Source organism: Epinephelus moara, chromosome 1 (genome assembly GCF_006386435.1).
Source record: "Epinephelus moara isolate mb chromosome 1, YSFRI_EMoa_1.0, whole genome shotgun sequence".
In the NCBI taxonomy this organism is placed as follows: domain Eukaryota; kingdom Metazoa; phylum Chordata; class Actinopteri; order Perciformes; family Serranidae; genus Epinephelus; species Epinephelus moara.
The window spans coordinates 32,748,560-32,762,761 of NC_065506.1; the positions used below are offsets into that span (position 1 = coordinate 32,748,560).

At 38.7% G+C, this 14,202-nt stretch overlaps 2 protein-coding genes across 3 annotated transcripts; both read right to left on the reverse strand.

Moving 5' to 3' along the window:
* Positions 1-171: 171 nt before the first annotated feature.
* gtf2f2a (general transcription factor IIF, polypeptide 2a) lies at positions 172-9,058 on the reverse strand. 2 transcript variants are annotated; one of them, XM_050046490.1, is made up of 9 exons: positions 8,924-9,058; positions 8,199-8,272; positions 7,914-7,938; positions 6,952-7,090; positions 5,652-5,711; positions 3,352-3,433; positions 1,925-2,024; positions 1,404-1,547; positions 172-1,076 (listed from the first exon to the last, which is right to left on the reverse strand). In XM_050046490.1, exons 1-9 carry the CDS (start codon positions 8,987-8,989, stop codon positions 954-956), a joined length of 813 nt encoding a protein of 270 aa, XP_049902447.1. In that variant the 5' UTR covers positions 8,990-9,058; the 3' UTR covers positions 172-953. The 2 variants fall into 2 exon arrangements, with proteins under 2 accessions (XP_049902447.1, XP_049902457.1); XM_050046500.1 differs by lacking the exon at positions 5,652-5,711 and having other exon boundaries at positions 8,924-9,047.
* A 1,660-nt stretch (positions 9,059-10,718) lies between these two features.
* Positions 10,719-13,043, reverse strand: gpalpp1 (GPALPP motifs containing 1). Its single transcript, XM_050044528.1, has 7 exons — positions 12,815-13,043; positions 12,582-12,699; positions 12,405-12,506; positions 12,078-12,330; positions 11,720-11,884; positions 11,507-11,608; positions 10,719-11,378 (listed from the first exon to the last, which is right to left on the reverse strand). The coding sequence occupies exons 1-7, from the start codon at positions 12,900-12,902 to the stop codon at positions 11,160-11,162; spliced, it is 1,047 nt and encodes a 348-aa protein (XP_049900485.1). The 5' UTR covers positions 12,903-13,043; the 3' UTR covers positions 10,719-11,159.
* Positions 13,044-14,202: the final 1,159 nt, after the last annotated feature.

Here is a 14,202-nt window from a genome sequence, read left to right on the forward strand (position 1 = left end):
AAAAACCAGATGAGCTGTAGGAGAAGCCTACAATAGATGTTGAATGGTTGATACGGTTGTTTTTACTGTGGTTCCAAATTTTAAACAGATGTATTGGTGTGTTTACTGCTGCCAAATGTTAAGCTTGATTCTGTTCTATTAAAGTCAGATTTTTAAAAATAAAAAAAAGAGTTCTCTATTTAAACACATTTATTGCATAAATCAATGAAATGTAAAACAATTTAAAATTACAGTGAGGATGAGCGAATGTGAGGACACCTGAAGCACACAGAATTACAGCAATAGTGCCGGTCTAAAAATGTCGTCAATGCAAGTTCAGGTTGAATTTGTCTTCCCGAGTTATGATGCAGAAACCTGTTAAGCTGAATTTTTTTTTTTAAAAAAGAACATATCATTTTGAAAAAGTAAAATTAAAAAACGTCTAGAAAAACAAACCTCCTCAGCACATATCAGTCGAGTGGTGAGCGCCATTACCTGTGTCACATCCTCTTAACATTATACCTCTTACCTCCAGATATACTTATGTCTGAACATTAAAAAATAATGCTAAAACCAGAGTTTATAGATGCATCTTTTGCTTCATATAATATTACCTCCTGTGTCTGACGGATATAACAACTACTTCAATTATCTGTTACCTGTGCCGGAGCTGTGACAGAACCACATCAGTAACAGACCGTGCACACTTAAGCTTAAAACCTCTGTTAGTTTCCAAATGCCTCTTCTCTTCGTCTTCTACAAAATATCAAAAAGATAAAACATTTTCTCCACAACAACGTCTCCCTGTAAAACGCAGCCTTTGCTTGACCTCATCATCCAGTGTGTTTTGAGACCTGATGTCAGGAAATCAGGAGACGACTCCGTGGTCCAACCAAGGCCCAGTCTGGGAGGGAGCCCTCCGTCAAATGAAAAGGTTGTTTGTCGGCCTTGGGCGGGGGGGGGGGGGTCAGGAACTATTCGTCAGTGTTTTCCTCGCCTTGGTAATGTCGGTATTCTGGTTTGAGCTCCCAGGTGTTCTTGTGTGTTCCCTTCACGTTGTAGATGCCAATATCACGCAAGATTTCCTTCAAGTAAATCTGGGCAAAGAAAAAAAACATGAGAAAAGATGACAAAATAATATCTTTACATTTCAGACACTGGAGCTGAAGTACCGTAGGCAATGTTTTTTAATTATTTTATTGTAATAATATGAAACTGTATGGTAGATTGTGGTACACAGCAAAATTGGCACATTCACTGCAGCTATACTCTCGCGATGGAGAAATATTTATCTGGACCAGGACTGATGAACAATCCAAATGACACCAGATTAAATTGTTTTTTCATGAGTAAAAAGCACTGGTGGAGTCAGCCAGTATAAACAGTGTTATAACCAAAGCCCCCGTGTTGCCCTCCAGTCTTACCACAGGCTGTTTGGTGATGTCCACCAGGTCTTTGATGTTGTAGTACTGGTGCTTCTCAAAAGCGGAAAACAACATGTCCAACACCTGCTGTCTGTCTGCTCTCGCTCTCTTGCCCTCCTCCTTCTTTTTCCGCTCGTACTCAAGCTGCAGCAAAAAGTAAACAGACAGAGGTCAGGTAACTCATACAGGCCTACACCTTACTGAGACACACCAGTGTCTTTGCATGTCATGACGACTCTTTCATTAGATGTTTTCCTCCTTTTAGTTTCCATTCATTTCCATATTTTACGAACATAAATGTGGAAAGACTAGAAATTTGCTTCACAAAGGCTGTCGATCAGTAGGGTCATCAACAAACAATATGCTTTGCAGTAACGTCAAATACATGATTTGTAATAATTACTTACAACAAGCAACAATATTCCTGTGTGTTTTAAAATGCATGGTGAATACACGTCAAAATGCGTCAAGATTTTAAGATTGATGAAACGAGACAATCCTGTACAGGATGTATTTCTTACATTGTAAGTGTGGTTGGCCACAGGTTTGTAGTTGCTGGTGACAGCTTTCTCCAGCTGCTGTGACAGCCTGACTGGCTTGGACAGCTCTTCAATTTGTAACCTGTTAAGATAATGAGAATTACTTCACTTGCACAAGTATAATACTTTACATACACTGTTTACACTGAGTTAGCTGGAAAAACAACATCTGTATGATTTAATGCAATGTAATACAATAGTTCTGCAAGTAAACATACAATATATATAATTCTCTGCCACTAGGGGTCTCTGTATCATAGCAATAACAAAAGACGCCGTCTTTGCAGTGAGTCTCTCCTGGCTAGGATTCCTGCATTGTCTTTATTGTTCAGGAGGTTTTTTAGCGGAAGCCAATTTATCTTAATTTTATTCTTCTCCAAAACAGACGAACCAGGCGATAAAAACCAGTTAAAAAAAAATCTGAATAAAGTAGTTTCACATTTCAAATTAGTGGTTCTCCGATGCTGCTCGGCCCATCTTCCGCCAATGTGTGCTGACCTTTTTCTCTGATAATATAACATCCAGATGTTCAGGAGTTTTTTAAAGGGAGCCAAATTATCCGCAAAGGTCTCCTCCTCTCCAAAACAAACGGACCCAGTGATTTAAACCAGTAAAAACACTGAATAAAGCAGTTTCACATTTTAAATCAGTGTTTCTCCAACACTGTTCGGCATGACAGGGGCCGGAGCTTAGCTGCAGCTAACATTTGCTCAGCTGACAACTTAAGATTCAGACATCCGATCACTTAACTCCTTCATCTGGTTAAAATTTATAGTTAAAACGACAAAGATGTAAAAAGTGCATTGTAAAAATCTGGCTTAAAAGTTTATTAAAAAGTCACTTTATGAGAGCTTTAGGGAACCACAACCCTGACACATGCGCAAAGGGGATGTGACGCTACTGACAAGAGATGACAACCAAATGACACAGACCGTGTCCTTGATTAAAATTACAGATTTGAACATTGTTGGAAACCTTTGGGTACACAAGTACACAACTTAACAAAATATGTAACACTGGTTTATGGTCTAGAGTTTTTAATGTATAAATGTTACACATTATATCTTTATGCTATGTCACTTATGTGATTATAACATCAGGATTAAAAATTGAATTTAAAAGAACAGAGCTTTGAATCTTCAACTATTAAAATTATAGATTGATAACAGTGTATATTTATGCAGGGGTTTCTATTCCAAGTCACTCAATTTACCTATATGTAGAGACATAATAAGATTTAACATGCACCACACATGTAACAATGACATTAAGCTGTTAAGACATACACATACAATAATGTGGACGTAACATAACAATCTACATTCATGCATCTAACCTTGCAAGTGGAATGCAGGTTCTTGTTCTCAACATACTACCTTGTGTGTGCACACCATTTTGAACATACTCACCTCTTCAGCCTCATGTAGTTTTCACTAACAGCAGGTCTGCACTCTGCTCTCTGCACCACCACTCCCTCCAATGCTATTTTATCTGAAGAAAGAGAAGAGTTAATTAAAACCCTGATAAAAACTTCCAAAAATCCCTGTGTCCCAAAGCATCTTAGTGCATGTTTACTTCATAGGTAAAGAATGGTAAGCGGTTTCATGTGTGAGAGAGAAGTGATGAAAGCAGACACTAAATGACTGGGTCATGTGTTCAGAAGAAAAATACACTCCAGAAGCAGAATTATTTATACGAATCTAGTTCAGTCCAGGCTCTCTCCTGAAGCTGAAGGAAATATGTCAGAGCAATCAAGGGGTCAGTTTCTGAAACTCCAAAACTTTTCATTTGCTTTCACTCAGATCACTCAAATAATGTAACTGCACTCATTATAATGTAATTACTACAAACCACCTTGATCTGACACACACATCGAGTTCTCTCTGCTATTACTGATTCATCCAAAAGTTAATTCGAATTCAGCATTTCTCTTTATTACACCAAAAAGTTATTTAGTACAATTTTCATTTTCTCTATAAATACTTCAAAATCATAAAACCACTTTGTTTCCTAAGTTCTCTCTAAACCAGTCACATTGGCTGGGTACTGACTCAGAATAGAGGTCACACAGTCCCTTACTGAAAACAAAACGATTGAGCCAGAGGGAGGGTTTATGCTAAATAACACTGTTCTCTGCTGTCATAAGTACTCAATCTGTACTAAAGCTGTAGTTGGTAACTTTTTGTCCATTAGACAAAACTGTCATTTTACATGCAGTAATACATGAGAAAGATGATGTGAAAGAAATAATGTTCATCCGCCTCTTCACATTGCTTCTACTGTATGTCAGCAAATATGGCAATCGTATTTTACAAGCTGTAGCTTTATGGCCAATATCTAAACAAAATACACAGTACGTGTATATGCTATTGCACATTTGCACACCTGATGAGTATGCAAGTAAAGTATTCAGGACTCAGTTATAGCTTTGACCTTCCAGATGTACAGTAAGTCAGAGTCTGCTGGCCATGGTAGATGAGGACCAAGACAGTTTGTCTCATTAACAACAGCTTTATAAGTCTCACCAGTCAGAAAGAAAATGTTAATGAGTGAGTCTATATATACTAAGTTTAAATATAGAGTGCTCCAGGACAACAGGTTTTTCGAATGGGTTTTTGGTAAGATGCCTGAAATAAGGTCTGTGGTTAACAAAAAGCTAAGAGACTTTCATGTTTTGTTCTATGACATAAAATATGTCAGTAAATACCCCAGCCGTGATTTCTGAAGCTTTTATGCTTCTTAAAAAAGGCAATTGCTGACAAGTGGCTAAATGAGACTACAGAACGTCATCACGCTATTTTAATACCACTGTGTTGTTGATGAGGGGAATTGTGGTTCTTGTTTTTTTTGTCTTTTATGAGCTGCTGGGCAGTAAAATTTCCCTTCCAGGATGAATAAATTTCCTTCTATTCTCTTCAGTTAGATTTTTACTTCTGGGGATTGAAAAATCATAAAAGTGGTGTCTGTGAAGATTATCTGCTGAACAAAATGTGTAAGTATCATTAATAAGTATTTGCAACAGAGCTTATTGTCTGCAATAATCCAAAAATCCAATGGAAAATTCTCATAGGCTTTTTGACAAAGCAACCAGGGCGATGCTAACTTCAGCGTCAGCCCACAGGAAAATGTCATCCCTGGAGCACTCTGTTCTGAGCAGGTAAAGAAATAAAATAAAAAATCCCCAATTCATCAAGAAGACATCAGTGAAAGCACCACTTATTCACATCACAAAGTTATGTTTATCAACATGAAGTTTTAAAGGTCGCTTGCTATCAGAGTAGATCTAAACTAAAACAGTTAGAAGCAGTCAGATATTTATTCACATCACACAATGTCACAACTGGACTGGCAATACAACCTCCACCATGAGCAGGTAGCACTCTGCTCAAGCACATTGTCGACCAGTCTGACCACAGACTCTCTTTTCCATCCTCCAGTCAAGATGGTGCAAACTAGGTACAGAAGCTTCATATGAACTGTACAATTAAAAGAGAAGAGGCCCGTGTGACGCTTCAGAGCAAAACTGGGCGCTACATGAGTAGTGTGACTGCAGTTTTGGTACTGATACATGCATCTTCCAAAGCATGTATACAGGTTACTACTGTGATACTACAAACGCCATTTATTAATAAAATAACAGCAGACACTCAGTGTGTCCGATTCCCAGTGGTGTAACGTTTGTCACTCGTTGGCGAAACAGAGGACTCACCTGGACCTGCCCCCGCCCCCGAACCTGAGCTGCTGCCATCAGATCTTTCTTCTGACTGGCCTACAGGAAGGGAGGGAGGGATGGTAAACATGAAAATACAGGGGATGGAAGACGGAGGAAGGAGGGAATCGAACAACAAGAACCACACCCAGGGTTTAGTCGCACACCAATGCGTTTAAAAATCACACAGAGCTTTTCGGCGTAATCTCTGATGAGTACACACCCGTGCGCCATAAGCAAAGCAAGCATGCCCTCACAAAAAGCGAGCACAGATACCCTGTCCCACCACAAATACACATCCAGAGGGCTGCACAAATATTTTCACATGAAACAACTGTACGTTACCAAAGCATTTCTCCACTTTTAAGTTCAATAGTAAACACTTATCTGCACTTATATCGTAATTTACCTGTCTCTCCTTTTGTCGTTTTTCTGTGACGCCTTATTATGTCCATGCAGCTGCCTTATTAGGCAGGTCTCCGCTTTATATCAAGTCATACTTAAAGAAAAAATCATACATTTCAACTGTGCAGCCCTACAACACACTCACACCCAGACATATACGTAAGACGGTGTCCCAAAGTAAGCACAGTAGCACAAGCTCACCAGCACCTGTAGCAACAAAACACCTACATAAATTCAGAGGGCAGACACGGCTGGTGAAATTAAAACCAAACCAAAGAAACCCATGCACAAATCAAATCAACTCCAAATTCAGCAACAATTTGTGTTGATTGATCTACTCTATGTTAAATGAATTCCAAATGGGGCCATTGTGCCTGATCATACACCCAATCTGCTGAGGTGATTGGCAGGGAAAGGTCAAACCACAAACAAATGACTGACAGAAGATCAAACACTGAAACTAAAATCCCCCTTATATAAAGAGACAGAAACACAGATCAGACTGGATGAAGACACACTTCCACCAACACATTAACTCTCTGTTTTCCACTGAGTGTTCACTTATCCACTATGAGCAGTACATTTCTTATATGTACTTTGTTAGGACTGTGGACAACCGCACACTCTAGGAAAAATCTGCCGAGAGTTCACAACACACAGAGACAAGCAGGGCAGGCAAGGGAAAGACTGTGCATGACAACAGCAAGCTGTACAAAGAGTAGGAGGTTTGGCGCCGCCACCACCTGATCACACAGAACTTACCTCTGGGATCTAGTGCAAACATATATTTTACATCACAGACAACTATACATGTAGATTCATCTCGGAGCAGATGCACTCAAAGCAAAGACTCAGCGTCCTCCAGCTGCGCTTGAAGATGACAACAGAAACTCACCTGAGGAAGTCTCTGTGAAGACCGCCAACGTCTGACCTCCCACTGACTGCATGGCGAACGGGTGCTCGCGAGGTGCAGACACGGTCTTATCTTCTATACCCTCAATCACAGTCAGCTCTTCATTCAAAGTGAAAGACACCTGTAAAGAGTAGTGACCATATTTAATCTTTTCAGACACTGATCTTACTGTCATAACCCTGTAACAGGACATGCACACATATAGTCACTTATTCTATTCCTGACAGTTCCAAACATATTTGCAAAGTACTTTAAATCATCATTTATAAGTATATTTACTGAGGACAATGTCAGAGAAGAATTTAGAAAATCTGACAGTGGATTACAGTAATCAATAAATTGTAGTATGATGAAACACACAGCCTGGCTTTGACTGACTACATAATAAAAATACATTTCTGTATGTAATTACTAATGCCACAAACACAAAAATGAGATACTCTCTAAATTAGGTTCTGCTATTGATCATAAATGATTTCCTAAAAAAAAGATAACCTACAAAAAGCCATGAAAAAAGGTTTAGAATTAGCATAACTACATTTAAATAGATTAGATTAGTTATCCTTTTTTGTAAATCAAAAGGTATTTAGCCTTTATAAATTAATTACTACTTCCCTAATACTGATTATGGTGGATGACTACACACGTATGACTTGTCTAAGACATCATAAGGATGGCTGTCAGATTCTCTTAAACACAAGCAAAAGCAAACTCTAACCCTTATACCAAATTCAAAATAATCAGATGATATTTTGGCTACCATTAAAGCTGTCCGTCCCTAAGCTTGACTGTAAAGAGAGAATAACGAGCAAAGGTAAAGTAAAGTTATGGCATCCCAACAAAGTGTATATGTCTTCTACCCCATACATTGGTGTGTACATGGCACTGTATGTGGCAGATGCCCATCACCAGGATGCAGTGTACCTCTTTAAAACATCACTTACCTCTGGTTTTCCTTGGTTTCCTTTCCTTGGAGATAAAAAAAATGAAAAGAATTAGAATTAATTGATTGGCAAAAATAACAGGATTTTTCATTTGAAATGCATTAGTAATAATATAACAAAAAACACTGCTTGTATAACAATGTCATTCCCCACAATAATTGTATCCTTCATGAGCACAGACACTGAATTTCCATTTTGTCCCTCCCCCTTCCAAATGTACAGTCACATTGTAACTCAGAGAAACATATAAATAACTAGTTTATGATGCTCAGTTGTTCCACATACTTGCAGATTCGGAGTTTCCCGACCTCGCCTCTGCCAGTCGCCTTTGCCCATTGCTGAGAGAGGTATTTGGGCACCTGCATGAAGAAACATGGGTATACTCTATGAGGCAGCTGTCACCTTGGTGATGAGTCCTTTCGGCATAAACATCAAGCTGTCCCTCTGATATGCGGTCATTGAGATGAAGTTATACCAAACTAACCTGAGAGCTTACACGTGTCTGGAGCCACACTTACTATTCATATTGCTACAAATGTTGGCACTACAAGATGAGGTTAACTTAGGAAGGATTTAACTATTCTTCTGTTACCATTAGTAAAAAGATGTTGATGTAATTTGGCGGCTATAGTTGTACTTAAGGCTCTGCAAACCTTTATTAACTCTCTATAAAACAGCTGCCAAATATTTTCCGTTATAGCGTCCATTGTTATTACTCTGGCCATACTTGTTTACATTGGTTGTATTGTCTAACGATGCTCACTAGTTAAATAAACAGCTTATGGCGTGTTGAGTATCAAAAAATAATCTTATGATGAGTAGCTATGAGCAGTTTCACTTAGCTAGCTAACAATTAAAAAAACTTAGCTAGCCTATAGCGACAGCGCACGGTTTCATTCGATCGTAGCGGTAGATGCTAAGCTACATCACTGTTAGCTTTAGCTTCGTTTAAGTTAATATATTATCCTGTGCCCCATGAGCCAGTGTCATTAAAAATGATATACACGCACCTTTACGAGCCATACACCCGTGTTCTGCTTGGCACCAGTTAAATCCACTTCTCCTTTCTCTGACATGCTTAAAAATTATGCTTCTGGTAGGTAGCAATGCAACCGCCTTGCGCATGCGCAAAAGAAGCATTAAAGTATGGCGACTCTGAAGGTCCACATCAGTGGGTGTACATCCTTCGCTTTTGACCAATATAGTTGTTCTCTCAAATGTTCATGAATAATACTGCATGGATAATGGTTAGAATGCGAATTGCCTTGTTCTCTAAGACTATGTCTCATTGGTGACAAAAGTGTAGTGCGAAATTTAAATACGTTTGTATTTAGAATATTGAAAACAGGCCTTATAACCTGTCCTTGGATGATTTTTGGTATTGAAAAGAGCCTCAAACTACTACCCTGAATATGTGGATAGTTAAAATGATGGAAACTACTGTGTGTGAGAAGATGCTGGGAAGATTAAATTGGAAAAATGATATGGTTAATGAACAATGGGACAGTTTCAGGGGATATATGTCTGGAAGGAACAATTTGATCATTTAAAGACACTGATGATGTAGTATAGTACACTTCTAACTAGTGTTGTCATGATACCAAAATCTTTGTTTCGGTACCAATACCAATATGAATTTAGATACTTTTCGATACTCTTCAGTACTTTTCCTAAGGAAAAGTCCTTTTTGGATACAAACCTTTAGAACAATAAATAGTAGGGGTGTAACAGTACCAAAAAAATCATGGTTCGGTAAGTACCTCGGTACGGACGTCACAGTTTGGTAACTCAATGTCCCACCAAGTTTGTGTTGTCTCGTGTTGTCTCCCTTTGCGAGGCAGACTTTCTCTTGTCTTTTTTCACGTGCGCCAGCTGCGAATGTTGATACAGGTGTTGTCATACACACCACTTGTGCAATCTGTGCTCCAATAGGAACAAGAAAGGCGTTTGTGTGCATAAATGAGTAAAATAAATTAACTAAATTAATGAATTGAATCAATTTCAAAGTACCGGTATTTTCCAAATGCAGTATAGTACCGTTTGGAATACTCTAGTACCGCGGTACTATTTTAGTACCGGTATACCGTGCAACACTACTTCTAACTGACACATTGCACTAATGACTGGCTCACCGCTGTGACTGAATAGCTGCCTTTCCTGTATTAATGTCTGTCAATATTTGTTAGACTTCCTGCCGGTTTGTTTGCTTCTGTTTTTGATTGTTGTGTTATTGATTTTCATGTTAAAATGCAATAAAAAAGTATGTACAAAAAAAATGTATATATCCTCTCGAGACCTGAGTTTTTGTTCGGTATGCATTTTTAATTTTCCTAGCTATTTGGGATCAGTTAGACCCAATAAGTATAAATAAAGTATAAATGAAAAACAAGTACTTCCTAATTAAAAGCGCCTTAGTTTGTTACTGTCGCTAAAATTGGTCAAATTTGTTGCCATACCAAACTATAAACATTATTAATCATAAATAAACAAGTTTCAAGCATAAAACGTGTTCAGGTTTTGGACCTTGTCGACTTTTGTGTCAGGATTGGCTGCAGGCTGACTTGGCAGAGATGGCTGCCATCTTGTTTTTAGATGGATTGGTGCATTGTGCTCTTACTACCACAAGATGGCACTAAAAATGTCCAGGAATGAGGACAACAGGTCTGAGTTAAGTAGAATGAAGTATAAGGGGCAAGTAAACCCCAAATGTGATGTCCTCATATGAGGACACAGGGTCTCAGGAGGATATTGCATAGATAAGAATATTACAGATAACATTTTAAAAACAAAGTTAATGAAATGTAAAATTTTGGAAAAGCAGTTTATTGGACACATGAAAGATTGCAAAGCTACAGGAAGGGCATACGGCATTACAACAAATCTTACAACTATCTGTACAAAACGTTTTTCACAAAATCAATCAGTGTATGAAAAATAAGTCATTTATTTGAGCATGTCCACTCATGTTATCAACACAGTGTCTCCTGGAAAAACGCAAGCTCACTGGCTGCTGCTTTATAACAGCTTTAATCATTTGAAACATCTGCTGTAGCACTGGGCCCAGTCAGTGACATGAGCTCCCATAAATGGACACGCCTACCATGTCTTTAAAGTCTGTTTAATCCAGTTTAGTTAAATCCAATTCTCCATTTGTGTAACACGAATATCCGTACAAACATAGTCCATATTGTACAAAATCTCAGAGTCTCAAAATCTCAGACACTAACTGAACATTCTGACAGTGTGTTACAGGAACATTCGGTCTCTGCTGTGGGAGAATCGTGTGTTGAGTTCCTGAGATTTCTTCAGCAGCCGCTGCTTCTGCGCTTCATCAAAGCGATTCACCTGCAGATCTTCATCCCGATCAAATGGCCTCCTCTCAACTGGTTTGTCGGCCTTCTCCTTTGCTTTCTCCTTCATCTTCTTTGTGTGCATACTCACCAGAGACTCAGCACGTTTAGACTCCTGATATTAGGGAGTAGGTAGAGAAATGTTAGTCCTGAGTTTAATGTGAACAAAATCAACATTACATCTGGCGTTCATTTTATAAGGGGACACTTAGGATAAAATAACAATGACGTAGGACTACTTACATTATACTTAGACACTTTCTCTGCCATTTCCACGTCCTTCTGGGAGAGCTGTGGGACATCGTCTTTCTCCACCTCACCCTTCTGCTTTCTTTCAAGGCGTTCCTATTGGTCAAGAATAGGCCCATGAAATATAAGAGCGTCATATATAAGCAACAAGATGTTAAATAGGAATTACCGATAATAATAAGTATATATATGTTTTTGATTGAATACCCTGGCCTTGCGCTCCCTGTCTGCTGGTGTATCTGTCCACATGGAGCGATCCTTGTTCTCTGGACCTGACTTCTTCTTGAAGGTTCGAGCCCCCAGGCCAATGTGCTGCAGTTCTGGTGGGAGTTCTGTCATCCACGTTTCTCTGGCCAGCACCTCAGGGGCGTCCTGTGTGATCAGAAATAAACACAGGAACAACTCAGACAGCAGAGGAGGAGACATTAAAAGGCATTAAAAGGGACAGGATACCCTTGAGACAGAAAGTTTGCTTAAATATTGTTACTGTGTTTGTATACTATTACATATTCCATGACATATAAGTGTCCAATGTGGACAATGCAGATAAAACTGGAAGACTCACACTTCCTGTCAGCTTCTCTTTCATCCTCTGTGCTCTGCGCTCAAAGTCCAGAGCCACTGAGTCTTCAACGGGCCCTTTGGACGGCATGGGTCCAATCACATCCTCGTCCTCTCCCTCGCTGCTGGAGGACTCAGCCTGGTAGCCAGGCGGCAGGGCAGGCCCTTGGAAATCATCTTCATCTTCACCATCATCATCGTTCTCATATGCTGCTCTGCGAAACCCAGGAGGCAAAGCTGGTCCCAGCACAGGTCGCCTGAGGGAACACAGAGAAGTTACAGCCTCCAGAGTTCACAGTATATCCACAACAGATATAACTGATTGGCTCACCTGTCTGGTGAACTCTGCTGTTTCTTGAATCCTGGAGGAAGGGCTGGTCCAAAGAAACCATCATCATCTTCTTCTTTTTCTTCCTCCTTTGTGTTCTCCTCCCTGTTTAAAAGACATGTTTCAGTTTTGCTTGTTGCAGTATATATTTCTCTAAGTCTAGTACAGTAATGAACCTACTTCTCTGCAGCTGTGTGTCTTGTTTTTGCTCTTTTGACCGTCACCTCCTGCTCACTGTCATCAGAGGAGCTGGACGGTCCTCCCCGTTTGTACCCAGGAGGCAGCGCAGGACCAGAGACTGACACAGACAGTGAGAAGAACAAACATGAACCACCATGTAACAAGCAAACTGATACAAATATAAGTGATTTAAACAAGATTAAATCAAAAGTAAATATGGCATTTTGTCTTACATCCTCCATCATCATCAGAGTCCTCATCGCTCTCCTCCCGTCTGAACATCGGAGGTAAAGCAGGTCCGATCGGTTTATCAGACGACATATTCAACACTGATTATTTATTTACTGACGTAGTTTCAGCAATATCTACTAAAGAAAGTAAAACGCTTCTCCATAAACCAGAGGAACCTCGTAGGACGAATTTGACCTTTCACCCCGGAAGTAAACAGTGTGGCTTCAACATCCTCTGTCAAGTATGAGCTAAAGATTGCTGCACGAAAACCAGAAGTGAGCTACTGACCTGCCAAAATAAAAGCACAAGAAATTTTATGTTTTTAATATGAGTCATTATTACACCTCATCCTGGGGGTGTTACTTGTCACTTTTAGACATGCAGTTATATAGACTTCTGGTGTGCATTAATCAAACCAGTTAAATACATTAAGTAGTAATTAATTACACTTTGATATAGTACACTTGCAAGTGCTTATAATGAAGAAATTAAATGTCAGTTAACATGATAGTATGTTTGTTAATGTGTCCAGGGCTTTAGTTTTTCAGATACTTCATTACACACAACAAAATTCCATGATTTTACAAAACTTCCAGCGATTTTTACCAATGAGTTTTCAGTTACTTTTCTGGGTTTTCAGTGGCTGTGGGAACCCTATGCAATGTTATCTTTATGCATTACAATACTAGTTTATTTCTCTTTACCCTTTTAGTCACTTAAATTATGATGTATATAAATATAGATATAGTATACATATATTATATACTGATAATACGACTAAATATTAGTGGCAAAAAACAAGGTACAAAGCGCTTCACATGTGATAACAAATACAACCAACAATACTAAAAAGCATACTGGTTTATAGGTGACTTAAAGAAATGAAATGAATCAGCACAACTACTAAAAACCTCTATGGGGATGGTGGTTATACTTAATTTCATTTCATTTTTCACCTATTGCTTGAATTGAGTTCAAATTTGCACTCATATCCGCCCTGATATCTGCTCTACACCTCAAAGCAATATGACTAACAAAATTATAAAACTGTAGCCTGGAGGCCTTTAATATAAAGTTATAATTTCACATACACCTTTTTAACAGAAAGCTACTTTTACTTAAGCTAATATATGATATATGATATATATATATATATATATATATATATATATATATATAGTATATATATATTGGCCCAGGTCAGGGCATCACATTGATCAAAAATCATAATGCAAAGAAGCAAAATGTGTAATGTGACTGGAAAATGCATGTTTCATGTTAATGTGTAACAAAGTAAGCAAATTAACTGTTTTTACTTACATTAAACCCTATAGAGCTCAAGGTTTCAACATGCATTTCCTCTTATGTTGTATAAACTAGACACTCCAAA